Source organism: Lethenteron reissneri, chromosome 17 (genome assembly GCF_015708825.2).
Source record: "Lethenteron reissneri isolate LAM-NWPU_2019-01 chromosome 17, ASM1570882v1, whole genome shotgun sequence".
Taxonomy (NCBI): domain Eukaryota; kingdom Metazoa; phylum Chordata; class Hyperoartia; order Petromyzontiformes; family Petromyzontidae; genus Lethenteron; species Lethenteron reissneri.
Genome location: NC_083795.1, coordinates 5,377,090 through 5,391,244, shown reverse-complemented (window position 1 = coordinate 5,391,244; position 14,155 = coordinate 5,377,090). Strand labels below are relative to the sequence as shown.

The following is a 14,155-nucleotide window of genomic DNA, read 5'->3' as shown; positions in this document are numbered from 1 at the left end:
CAAACATGTTAGAGTATCTTACTTTAACATAATAAGTGAATAAAAAATAAATGGAGTTCTGAGCTGCCAGTACTGTGATCCTGGATTCATTTCCAGACAGCCTGTGAATAAACTTCCTTATCAGGCTGAGTTCAGCGTCTCGGGCTGGTAACCAATGACTGCACAAGGCAAGCATCACATTAAATCAAGTATCTCCACTTAATTTAGATACATTCTAGCTCGTTGAATAAAAGAAATAGGTTTGTCTGTCATGAGACAAACACGACTATCATATGGGAGCGCATGTGAGAGAGTGCTGCTCCCTCTACTTTGCAGACCACGTGACTTAAAGCGATCTCAAGTAGCTCTGTGATATCCACTTCAGTGGGCCATGATCTACCTTGTACGTTTGAACTGCTCTGTGAAATATCTTAATGGATTCTTCACGACATGATGCCTACCGCACAATCGGGATAAAATCGTGGAAATAAGACCAAATAAAGTTTGGAAAGCCTACCTGCCACATCAGACAAGGCCTCGCTGGACCTGCTGCACAGACGATATGGAATGAGGCACTGGGTCGTCGAACGACAGCAGTGAATCCCATCAGAGCAGCACGTTGCCTGTCAGGGCACACAGAATTACTCGTCATCCTGCCACCACGTGCACACATAAACACACCACCTCACAGCGAGGAATTTCTGTTTGTGAACATCTTCAAAGGATGGTATGGCACAAGGTAGGGTGGTGTGGGAGATTGAGCAGCATGACACCTTACTGCATGTCTCAAACATAATCATGTTCACATACTCTAACAGGTGTTAATTTTACGATATAGTTGTCCATACACCACAGTTACCCTACAAAGATCAATGGTGTAGTTTTCCCAAGACAGTCTTTCATAAGAGTTAGCTAGCATCTATTAACGCTGGCAAAGCAAAGAGGCGGTTTGCGTGACCAATGCCATGTTAGGCTGCCTTTATCTCCACAGTGCTGTTTACACACACACACACACATTTTCTCTGCAAAGATCAATAGCGGAGTTCATTATATCATGCTAGAAGCACGTAGAAATAGTATCAGTGTAATTGTATTGTACTTTCAAACCCAGATGAGAAAAATTTAATGTGCTGAATAATCTCCAGCCACTAATGATGTGGATCATCATTCACGCTGGTATCGACCAGTGACGTGTTACAATTATTTGTTCGTAAATGACAGAGAAAATGTTGAGAGTGATAAAGTTGTCTGGAGGAGGGTGTAAGCTTCCAACCATAATGCTATTCGTCAACTAAAACGGCAAGCTGAGTGTAGTTGTGTTGAAGTGCTGGGACACGGTTGGGTGGTGGTTACTTACCCTCAACCCGTTGCAGCAGCCCCACCTCCCACTTCGATGCTGACAGCAGGTCTGCCAATTCCTGCAGTATTGGCCTCTTCCACAGTGCACGACGTTGTCTCCAACAGGGCCTGAGAGCGCCGCCTCCTTCTTCAACCAGGGGATGAGCGCGGCTGAGCTCACGCACTGCCCCTTGAGGTCGCCATTCGCGCCCTGACACTTGCTCCCGTCAGGGCATTCGCTGTTGTCCGCGCAGCCGTCCTGCTGCTCACGGCTCAGGTAGTCGAGCTCTGGGGAGTGAAAAACAGAAATAATCATGAAACTCATTATTAGAATTGCATTTGTTTGGGTCTGTGAGTTTGGACGGACCCTGCTCAAATGAGGACGATTTTAAATATCACAAAACTGTCAACGCGGCCACTAAAAACGCACACGAATTGTAATCACTAGTATTGTGAGAATTGGTGTGACAACAGTGAATACATTTAACCTCTCACCTGGGTCCTTAAAGATGTCTTTGGGGAGGCAAAGGTTGACTCCTTCGAAGTTGTTGCAGGTGAATCCTTCGACACAGCACGATTGTCCGTCGCTGCAGCATGAGCCCTGGGCACGCCACATCACAGCACCGTGTCAACATTCCCAAGAATACATCAACACCCTTAATTATACACCATTATGGTTGACACAAACCCAATTTTATACTTCAACATTTAAATAATTTAATATTTCCTCTAACCTAAATTATTTTGCTATTCATTTTAATCTCCGCGCTCTGCATCATTTAAGATAATTTTGCAAATACAATGAACTGTATTTTGAACATGAGGTCGTGAACGTCAATTTACAACATGACTTTCCATCATTGGAAACTGCTGTTAAATATGCAATTCCCATGAATGCAGTTTGTAAAAATACGGCAATGTACATTGCAAAAGAAATACAATGGAATTTCCATCGTGTCTTCAGGGTTATATGCGTGTGGAACTTCTTGAGCACCGTACGTAGCCAACTGTGCCAATCAGAGGTGCAGGGGGAAGGACATTGGTGTCCATGTATTGCTAAGCTTGGCGAGTGGAAGGGCTTGTAGGTTCTCTCCCAGCTGTTCCTCACACCTTGGTGAAGGAAGATTCTCCATCGGATGAGCAGTCAAAACCCGAGCAGCTGGCCTGTGCTGGCATCACTGACACCACTCTCGCACGCAGACCCCCACCATTCTCAGCCTGTGGCCACACGCACGAAATCACATCGGTTATTATGCATTCATCTTCAATGCAGAGCCAAAATAATTAGGAATCATTGAGAGCAATTATTAATGTTATACAATCGCACATTGGAATGCGTGTGATTCGATGTTGTAGTCACAAAGTGAAAAAGATTAGAGAACTGATCTACAATGTCTATGCTCTGGGAAAAAACTAGAGCTGATACTGTTCAACATCAACAATTGCAGCTCCTAATGGAACCCAACTTCCTCCACAAAAACCAGGATACCGTTCCTCGAAATAAAGCAAATTTTTGCGACAAAATTTTCATTTGTATTCATTCACACTAGGTGTGAGAGATTTTTTGAAACAATAATTATCTTTTGAAAGAGATTTGGACTAACTACAATGTGATTTAAAAGGTTAAACAGCATGTGAAATTATTGAGCACAAAACACTTGTTTTACGGCCAAGATTTTCTGCATACCGGGGACATTTTGATAAAAATCAATGTGCAAAAAAACGAATGTTCAAATCAAGCTTGTCTTGCCTTTTCTTTCATACAGCAGTAGTAAGTTGAGCCTTTCCTGCAGCAAAAGCCTCTGCGGCAGGGACAATATTGATCGGCGGACACGAGCGCACACAGCCCGGTCACCACCAGCAGCGTCCACAGCAGCAGCGCATGAGAACGAGACATGATGATGTCTGCACTCAAACCTCAGGTGAGAACCCAGAGCAGTTCTACCCAGGGGTTGTCTTTTTTATAAAGCACAAATGGCATGAGCCAACATCTAATCAGTGGTCTGCATCAGACAATTTGGACATTGCAAAGATTTCGTTTTCTTAGCTTTCATAACAAGTAGTTGTTTCCTTACTGGAAACAATTTTGTAAAAACAACGTTTGAGTGCCATTGTGCGACAATCAAAAGCTGTTGCAATAAGGGATGATTTTATTTCGGTTTATCAAAAAAAAACATTTGATCATAATCCACCTCTTACTACAATGTACAACTCTACTTATATATTGTTAGCCATAGCTGCTGTACTATTTTAGAACATTGTACATACAGGACAACCTCGGAGATCGAACGCACCAGAACTCGAACAAATCGTTGTTCGAACGATATATTTCCGAATATTTTTTGCCCTGGAAACCGAACAAAATTGGGGGGTCGAACGGCCAATCGCGACTTGAAATAACCTGTACGGCTGAGACGCCTATGGCCAGCGTGCATGACGCTTGCTCAGACAAAGGTTTTACCGTATGATGACCTCTTTAGATACGTTTTTAGTCAGAAAGAGCTCAAGTGACTCACAGTGGCAGCAAAGAGGCACAGTTAAGATTAAAAGAGAAAGAACCCCAGAAGGGCAGTTACCCGACGTTATTATGGAAGAGGACTCCCCTTCCAAACAATAACACCACCACCTCCTCCTCCTCACCACCTTCCACTCAAGCCATCAGCTCTCCTTACTACAGGTAAAGTGAAGTTCAATGTTCATTTATTAAATTTATTCCATATATTTATTCCGTTATTCCATTTATTGTGTTTCTTGTTTTTTGTATGATTTTATGCATGTAATTACTGTAAACTTCATGTAAAAATGCTTTATAATGAGAGATTTCTTGTGTCTGGAACCAATTAATGTAATTTACATGAATTCTTATGGGGAAAATTAATTCGGTGTTCGAACAAATCGGTGTTCGAATGGCCTTCTGGAACAAATTAAGTTCGATCTCCAGGGTACCACTGTAATTGTTTAAATGTGCCTATGTCCAAATCATCTGCAATGCAATATCATTCGATCTCAGAAGCTAAGCAGGTTGAGTCGGGATAGTACTTGGATCGGTGCACAGAAAATCCTTATAGGGTGTTGGGCTATGTTGTGGGTAACAAAGGCCAGTGCAGCCACATTGTTTTACTACATTTAAATTCTCCTACTTTTATTTTCCCTGTATTCACCAACCCTCACTGAACATGAAGGTGAAATAATAGTCATGGCCTGCATGGTGTGTGAGAGGGGGTTCCCATCGAGCAGTGATTTCACAAAAAGACTGTGCGTGTACATTGTTTAAATAAAATGGTCAGATTATGGCCAAAGCAGCTTCCTGAAAGTAAATCCATCAATACAGATTAACAGGAGACCATTATGGGGATTTTAATCCAAACTAGGAATGACAACCTTGACCTTTTTGTACACATGGATCTGCTATGAATTTGTTTTATTTGGATACAATTCAAATCATTATTCAGGTGAGTTGGTGTACATTTAAATAATACAAGTAAAATCTATTTCCGATATTGCATGGCTAGTTGGGTTGCCACAATATGGCGATATGATAAATAGTACGATACAAATTCTTCAACAAACGTACTTTTTTAAAGGTTGGTTTTGCTCATTTTATACTTCATTATATATTCTATATTTAATTTTTTGACCAAATATGCAAACGCAAATGGAATAACTGAGGGTTTAAACAAATCACTATTATCCAGCTATTTGTTAAATACTTTCCAGGTTAAATGATGACAAGGCAATTATAATCGTTTACATAGGTCATACACTTATTTATTAATGGTCTGACAGGATGTGTTATAAGTCTTACAGATTGTAAAGTTGCAGTGATTAGAAGGTTTATGGCAGGCTGATATTGAGTGAACTGGAGTTAAGGAACTCTTAAGTAATCTTGACATGTACAAGTACAGCAAAGCACCAATAAATACTGTAAAAGTGTGAAATACAATTACAAAGTTCATAATACAAGTTTTTTGGGGTTAGATCGCGTCAATATTAATGTGTCGTTAAACCCGACACCACCCGACACAGCCAATTAGTAAGGTTTGTCACGTAAACAGAACATGTCGGTGTGTTGGGGAGCAAATCCACAACATTTACAATCCGAGTATGACGTTTCGCTAGTAACTACAACCGGCATCATTACAAAATTATAAGAAACGAACACCGCGATAATCGTAATTTCGTGAACATTGATTAAAATTGATTTGTTGACTGGTGAAAGTTAACATCGTATCATATCGTGAAAGACCATTATGCTGCAACCTTATAGTTTGCTAAGTTCATTTAAGGCCATGACACCAACCATGTACTTGGATGCACCATTGCTTTAAAAGCATTCTTGCAATCACATTTATGCCTCATTCTGTAAGAAATACATATTTTCAGTGATTTTATAATGTATTAGAGTGGGACATGTTCATGCATTTAAACATTTAAACGAGACTATTTTAAAATACAAAAACCCGCAGTTATATTATATATGCAGTACAGTTGCAGAATGTTACTGCAAATCTTTAGCAAACCACAAGTTGAGAAATGTAGCCACATCTTGTGAAGTAAAAGTTATGGAGAAGCAAACTTTCACACATCCTATTTTTTTTCTTCCGTGATGGTAACATGGTTGAGATGTTGGTCAAACATTTTTAGTCTTAATCAAAGATTTTTTTTACGTAAAAGTTACGTTTGTATAAATGTAAAAATCTTAAATATATGTAATACATCCTGCGGATGATTGTGTAGGAAAAATGTAATGAGTTAAATGCATTTTTTAATTCGAATATATCATGGAATATAACGTTTTTACATTTTTTACAATGACACTCACTTATCTGAAATAACTATCCTTAGTGTACAATTACGTGTCGACCCGTCCTGTCATCAAAACATTCCGTTATTATAACAAACCAGTGTTATAATAATGGTGTATATTTTGTAATTGGCTAATTCTAATTTCCTAACAAGTATGCACATGTTGACCTTCCCTTTTCTCCCCCCAAAAGATAAGTTTTACACATGTTCTAGGTCCTGTTGCATTCCATGTGGAAATGCAGCTGACAAGCACACTTCCCCGACGCTTGCTAACACGATAAGTCAAAATGAGGAACACGCGACCAATGAATTAAAAAACTGTTTAACATTATGGAGCAGATCGCATTTTTTTTATATTAGGTGGCTTTTAAAGATAAAAAAAATTATATTTGATTACATCAAGAGATGTTAGTGGCTAAGATAATGATACTCTTAAGTTTAATGCCATGCTCATCAACATCAGAATGATTTAAAAAAATGGCATCCTGCAGTATTGTGTGCAATACAATACAATTACATTTGTAGAAATCAAAATAAATTACTTGAAAAATAAATGGTGGGTAATTAAAAAGTTGAAGCCAACACAAGCATTGAAATGTTGTCAGGGTGTAAAATGTTACATTTTGCAGGCATGTCAAATATATTGCTTATGAATGGCTGCAATAGTTCCAAAGCTACTGTTCAAAAAATAAATGTGTATTGACCGATTCCACACCACTTGCAATGTCTTCATAAAATTCACAACTGTTTGAACACTCCAGATTACAAAAATATATGCTCAAGCTATTTATGAAGGTAGCAGCCCTGCAATTTCTTCATTACACTGCTGGTGGAAAGGCCAAGAGCTCTACAGAACCCACTTAGAGTGAATGTTAGCCTACTCTCCCAGCATGCACTGGATGCTGCCATGGTGTTATTGGCTAGTACACTGGACTTGCAACCCAGAGGTGGCTGGTTTCATCTCCAGGCACGGCAGTTGAAACAATGAGCAAGTTTATAAAATCCCTCTGTTCTCCTATCAGTATATATGGGTACACCACAGTTAGTCGATTGTAAGGTTGTGTGTGGTGTACAGTGGGTACTCCGACCTCCCGGTTTCAACCTTCTACGCCGCGAAGGGTCGATCATCAACCGAATCAGGAGCGGGCAGGGCCAATGCAGCCACCCGATGCACAAATGGCGCATTAAAGATTCGGCAGCCTGCGAGTGTGGCCACAAATCCCAAACCATCGACCAAATCGTAAACACTCAGCCGCTGCTGCTGTCTCCACTCCTTTAAAGGAGGAATGGACAAGATCCACTCCGCTTCTGAACAGCTGAGTGGATAACATCTCAAATTACATCTGTAATTAATCCATACGAAAGAAGAAGACTCTGACCTGCAAAACATGTCCAGTGTGGAAGACTTCAAAATACCATCTGGAGGAGGCTCACCAGTGGCCCTTTCGCCAGCAAGTGACATAAGCTAGTGATTTCAGGACTGCATCTTTTGACCACCTCCTTCAGTCTTAATCTATGATAAGTCAGCTCATAAAATAACATCACTGCTTCCATTTCTTATTCTTTGCTTGATTACTAATGACAACTGATTAATGGTGATTTCATTTCAACATAGACATTAAATACTATACAATCAACTTAAAGCTGAGCCAATCATTCAATGCAGGCCTTTATTAATAACACAAATGCTGTCAAACTGCAAGTATGAGAACATGATTGACATTGATTCCTTAAAATCACTGGAAATACACGGACACAGAATATAAACAAGGCGTGTTGTTGGAGAAAACTGCCAAGGCATAAGGGCAGCAATCATCTCTTCTTCTTTCCTCTCTGGAAGGTTCTCGCTGAGCCATGTCCAAAACAGATAGTTTTAGGTACTCTGCCAAATGACAAAAGATATTAAGTCACAAAAAATATCCTCTAGAAATATACAAAGCCTTTAAGAATCGTCATCACCATCAGCCATGATACATCCACAGCACGATGATGAAGTCGCCAAGCTATTGCCATATCGCATGGTCTCGTGATGTAAAAAAATTAACCCATAAAAACAAAGTTTTTCACTATAAATCCTTTATATACGTGGCGGCTAGAGTCCTCTCGTCCTCTGGCTTGAGATGGCTGCCACCTATGGGTCAGATGATTGTCCTGCCACCATTAAGCAATTGGTAATTAAATATAATTTATTTTTTCATAAAAAGTGTAAAGTTTTGGAAAAAAATTTTCACGAAAATAAATTGTCACGCACAACGAATCTGTGTGCAAAATGTCAGCTCGATCGGATCACGGGAAGTGGGTTAAAACACGACTGAAAGATTTGCACGGTCGTAAGCGCGCAAGCAAGCAAGCAAGTGAACTTAATATAAAGGATTTAAAAAACTAATCTATCACCTACAAACGAGGCGATTGAATCCCCACCTCCATGGTGCATATCATATTGAGCAGCCTCTCGATCACTGCCTATAAACCTTCCCAGCAACAGTCTCCTGCAAAAGCCAATTTGATTTTCTGAAAAGTTAATATGGTGTCTAACTTGCATGTACTCTCATCCGTGTTGCTATTTCTGCCCCTTGGTTTATTCCAACCATGCACCTCCCAGTTTATCTGTGCACTTTAAATTTTTTCTTTGTCAAAATAATTTTTCTAATCCATGTCATAGTAACATCGATATCATTCATAATTTCTTCAGGCACATTGGTATGTTGATTTCCATTGTTAACTTCAGTTTTTGAAAAGCATTTCAATATGCTCACATCCACCTTTCAGATGAGATATATATATTACTATCATATTGGACAGAAATAGTTGACCGATGGATGTAGCAACCTTCCAGCGTGAGTAGTCACCTGTTGTGTCGGGTGGCGGGGCTGGGGGTTAAGACCTCACTATCACCACCGGAACATACATCCATGGACTCAACTGGAATCTCGTCCATTCCTTCACAGCCACTTGGAACCCCTGATACCTGTTTGCTTGGCTGCATTTGCTTAGTTGTTTTAGAGCTGTAAAAGTAACGTAAAAAGCATGGCAAGTATTATAACTGTAAACGTGATAATCATATTGCCACCATGCGAACGGACAGTTGAATTAAAATTCATAAATCGTATAAAGTATATCCACAAGCATAGCAAACACAATGTGTATTAACTTTATCTTCAATAGTTAAACTGTTTTTTGGGCTTTCTGCATGGGGTTTTTTCCCATTCAGTACTCACATGTCATGTACTTATAAAACCAAAGTTATTAAATTGTCACTTAGAGTTGTATTCAACCAATATACATTTAATTCGCGAGTTCTGATTATAATACTGTTATTATGCAGTTTATATCCCAGAAATTGACCAGAGCATAGTTGTCGAACAAGGTGTTCCGGGAATGATAGCGTACGGCTTGGGGCCTTTGGCAGGTTGGTCAAAGCGAAAGTCGGAGGGGTAGCTGTGCATCTTGATGAGGTGCTGCTTCCTGTGCTTGGCCGTCGCAAATTTTTCTCCACAGCTCTCCACCAGGCATCGGTACTGTGGCATTCCAACACGTAAGTAAACATAAGCACTTGGTTGTAATCTCTTCCATATTAATGGCTTCTATCCTTTGTAAAAGATGCATCCATGAAATGCCTTGCTCATGCCACTGGTGGCCGAAGGGCTTCAACTAGATAGAGCTCTAGAGGGTATTCTGCTTACTCTTCCATGCTGGCCAGACATCTCTGAAGAGGTGGGAGTAACCATACTTTACCCCACAACATGTGACCTGCCTACCAACTGTGGTTTACCCAATTATACTGCTGGGTGGACAGAGGTGGGGGTATTTAATAAAGTTGTCCATTTTTTCAACTGCCATGTCAGGAGATCGAACCAGCAACCCCTGGATTACAAATCCAGTGCGCTAACAATCACTCCAGTGCAGCATTCCCATTATGTCAGGACTGCACATAATTATTGCATTCCCCAAGTTGGCCATTTCCAACAGGGCTTGTCATACCATTCCTTGCTATGGAAAGCCAAATTTGTTAAGCTTCATTCAAATGTATAACGCTGTCCTGCATGGATACACAGGTGCAACGCATATAGCTCATGGAGCAGGAAGTAAAAAAAAAACTAAACTTCGGTTTACCATGTTCTGCCGTTGAGCCATGACATCGAAGAGGACGTTATGCCACTCTGAGATGTGCACCTCCAGCAGATGGCCGCAGGGGAACGAGCGGTGGCACGTCATACACACGTGTCTGTGTGCTGCGTTGTAGTGGTGGTCGTAGCTTGCCAGTGTGTCAAACACCTGCCCACAGGCTGCTATGTGACATCCAAAAGCTTCCACCCTGCCACACCACCATCAAGAGGCGCAACAGCTCAGTCGAAATGATACAAAGTGTATATTGTACTCAGAGTCCGATTATTCGTACACACAATTTACTCTTAATTCACCGGCTGTATGCATAGCAGTCGGATGTTAATTTGTTACTCATGGCATTATATTGGAATTCAGACAGGTTAAACACATTTATTACTGTATTAACATTTAGTGTAAGTAGATTTTCAAATTGTCCAAAAATAATTTAATCTAAAGTTATGCCAGCATTTTTCTGTAGACGAGGAATCAATATATTACACATAATTTGTGAACATTTGCAAATGTTAAAGTGGAAATCCACCAAATATCTGCTTGCAATAATGTGTTTCAAACAACGTAGGTCATATGTATCCTTCAGTACATACTTGGTCGATTCAATGTCCTCTTCATAGCTGCTTAGAGCATCTCGTATGTACATGTGGCGATAAACATCCCCATCCTGAAAATGGTTAGTGGATATAAAAAAATAAATCGTGGAGTTAGTTTTTTTAATACAGTACAAAGAAACAAAAACACGTAAACACCACTTTCAATACAATAATCACTTCATTATGTACAGGCAGTGGCGGCTCCTGCAAAATCTCTCAGGGGGGGCAAATGTCTGGATGATTGATAAGGATAAGGTCCACCCATGCAATGGATAAATTAACAGCTTAAGCATGTAAAGGCAACTTCACTTCTTTAATATTAATGAAAAATAAAGTGACTCTTACAATACATCTTGTTTGTTTCTATACTCACTATTAAAACAAACCACTCAAGTTTATTTTATTAAAGATTCCACTAGGTGGCGATAAATTATATTGTTGGATGCAACGTGCTTACGTATGATGACGTTAGCACGTATGATGACGTAAGCACGTTAGTGCAAGCCCTCCCGGAAGCCATAGAGAATGCATTGGAGCGCCCGCCGTTCGAAAAAAAACATCTTTGAATGTAAGTCTATGGGGCCACTCGGGGCGATTCTCAGCCGGAGTGAAATCGCCCAATAAGAGGCGGTACTCCACAGAACGTGACATGACGCTGATTGGACTATATCCAGAGGCACAGTGACGGCTAGCGTGACTCTCTGGTTGAATGACATTGGTGGTGCGTCGCCCAATCGCCCTAATGAAGAAACCGCCCCTGTGTACAGGTGTATACCATATACAAAATGTGCAATGTTTTACTGTCAGCATACCCAAATCATTGGGCTTGGCAATCAGCTATTGTTCTACGAAAAGTAAAAAGTTCAATAATTCAGGAATGAAAAGAGAAACGTAAATAACTTTTTACACATATATACTTTGTGTTATCATGATAGGGTTCTTTGACTGGTGGCCCGCAGGCCAGATGTGACTCATGAAGAATGTTGGGGTGGCCAGCTGAGCTATGGCCCACTGAGAAATATGGATTGCCACGACATAAAGATTTAATAATAAACATGAAGAGATGTAGAAAACAGATAAAGATTATGCAGATTAAAACAATAAAACGAGAGAGACGATGATGACATGTGGCCCACCAGTACATGCCACTTTTATTGTGATCCACCAGAAAAAATAATTTAAGAACCCTATCATGTCCACTGCTGTTAATTTCTGTAGGTGGAAGAGCAGTTTCTCCTGACTACCGTGAATAGTACATACTTCAAAAAACGGGTTGTCTTTTCCAAAACTAATCTGTTGTGGCTGGAAGATGAAGGAAGCATCTGGGTCGCTGGCTGAGATCACCGGCAATGCCTCGATGTCCCGCTCTTTGGCTGACGAGGAGGTGAGGATATTCGCCAGGTCCAGTGGCCACTCCATCTCCTTGGCCACCCACAATGATCAACTGTGCACCATCGTCTCCTTGCACTGCACAGGCAAGAAGCTCATTTCAAGATCGTCATTTCAAGATCGTCAACAATGACCTGGCCCAGCAGCAGTGCGTTCACCGCTTGCTACAGAGATTCGTGGTTTGAGGCCGGTGGCCGCCCTGGTTATTGCTGCAGATATATAAGCTACAGTCGACGTGAAAGAATCCCCAGACGTCATTCGAGGCCATTTGTGCTGGTATCAGTCCAAATTCGAGAGAAATTACCCACAAAATATTCAATTGGGATTAACAGTATTTTTAAAAATATATTTGATTACCCCCTATTGGCAGACTAACGCCCGTTTCTTGGTTCTTTCGGTAAAGTCACGTAGAAGGGAAATAATAAAATAAAAATAAAACATAATAAAATACAATTCTCACGACGTTTCGGCCACAACGCAAGCAGCCGTCCTCAGGTGAAGAACAGGGCTGTCGTAAGGACAGCATCACCTGAGGACGGCTGCTTGCGTTGTGGCCGAAACGTCGTGAGAATTGTATTTTATTATGTTTATTTTTATTATTTCCCTTCTACGTGACTTTACCGAAAGAACCAAGAAGATGAACCCCTGCAGTCACGAAAGCTTTAAATCGAAATTTAATGCCCGTTTGCAGGCTAGGTGCTTGTCACCTTGTGTCCACAGGGACAGATGCCACTGGGGGTGCTATTTCAAAAGTTTGACCACCTGAATGTGAAATTGTAGTTGTTGCTCTGCTTCTACATCAGCAGCCATACGAAAGAAAGAAATCGATTATCGTGTGTAAAGCAGTCACGATGCGATGTGTGTCTACAGCGACTACACTGAATCTGGAGTTGCATCTCGGCCCTAAGTGTCTTCAGCGCGGGGCAGCAATAGCACTGACTTAGCCAGTGGTTGCAATTCCACATTAGCATGGCAGGGGAGCAGTCTATTCACGAGAGCGGTCACCGTTGACTTCCCCACAACAAGGCACCGGTTTCATACATCTGGACACCCAACCTGGATATGTTCGCGGCCTTACGCGTTGAGCGAATTGAGTGGCTGCGAAGACAACACCATACCTGTCAACTCCTCATCAGTGCCTACCTTGTTACAGACTAATTCAGACCTTATTGGCCACCCGTGCCCCTTCTAAATCTCAACGTTCATCCTGCAAAGTCCCATCACAAGGGAGAAACACAAATAATGTGTTGCCCGGATTGAAACAGCTGTACGCCGTACGGACCTGAAAACTCAATTCCTCCTGTTATAAGAATACGGGGTAAACCGTATGGGTTGACAGGTATACAACACGTAATTACCGTTTAACAACCACAACAACAGCGGCGATATTGTGACTCCATAAGGAGAGTGACGGATCGATAACGAACGTCAAAGACAACGCGAAGTGGCCGGTCCGCAACGATGAGTGAGTGTCTCCACTCAGCTGATTGCCCCCGGGGAAAACAACGGCTTATAAGATAAAATAGTACCGGATCGCCTAAAAATAAAAAAACCGGGTCAAAAGATAAATCTTCAATAAAGGCCAACACGATTGATGTTCACATGTATCATTATTTTAGTTGCGTTATAAGCAAACGCAAAAAAGCACGCACAAATCGTGTTGCGAATATAATTACTACAACAATCGTACCCGGAACGTTTTATTCTCATTCCATTGTTTCCTTTACAGACCGCCGCGTAAAGACAAAGATCCCCCGTGTAGCCTGTAACAGACTGTAGGGGCAAGTGCCGTTAACGAGCAGCAGCAGCAGCAGCACTGTGGGTGACCACCACTCCCACCACGCCCGGCCGTCTTTGTCTCCCCCAGTGGCGATTTTTTGCACACCGACTACTCATAATTTGAGGCCGAGTAGACCTAGGGGAGGGGC

At 41.2% G+C, this 14,155-nt stretch overlaps 1 protein-coding gene and 1 pseudogene across 3 annotated transcripts; both read right to left on the bottom strand.

Moving 5' to 3' along the window:
* LOC133343239 (progranulin-like) overlaps positions 1 to 3,647 on the bottom strand; it is a 29,341-nt pseudogene extending 25,694 nt beyond the window's left edge.
* A 4,132-nt stretch (positions 3,648 to 7,779) lies between these two features.
* Positions 7,780 to 14,071, bottom strand: ZNF511 (zinc finger protein 511). 3 transcript variants are annotated; one of them, XM_061552980.1, is made up of 7 exons: positions 13,918 to 14,071; positions 12,099 to 12,305; positions 10,836 to 10,909; positions 10,237 to 10,438; positions 9,514 to 9,641; positions 8,973 to 9,128; positions 7,780 to 8,005 (listed from the first exon to the last, which is right to left on the bottom strand). In XM_061552980.1, the coding sequence occupies exons 2-7, from the start codon at positions 12,255 to 12,257 to the stop codon at positions 7,936 to 7,938; spliced, it is 789 nt and encodes a 262-aa protein (XP_061408964.1). In that variant the 5' UTR covers positions 12,258 to 12,305; positions 13,918 to 14,071; the 3' UTR covers positions 7,780 to 7,935. The 3 variants fall into 3 exon arrangements, with proteins under 3 accessions (XP_061408964.1, XP_061408963.1, XP_061408962.1); XM_061552979.1 differs by lacking the exon at positions 13,918 to 14,071 and adding an exon at positions 13,586 to 13,718; XM_061552978.1 differs by lacking the exon at positions 13,918 to 14,071 and adding an exon at positions 13,510 to 13,695.
* Positions 14,072 to 14,155: the final 84 nt, after the last annotated feature.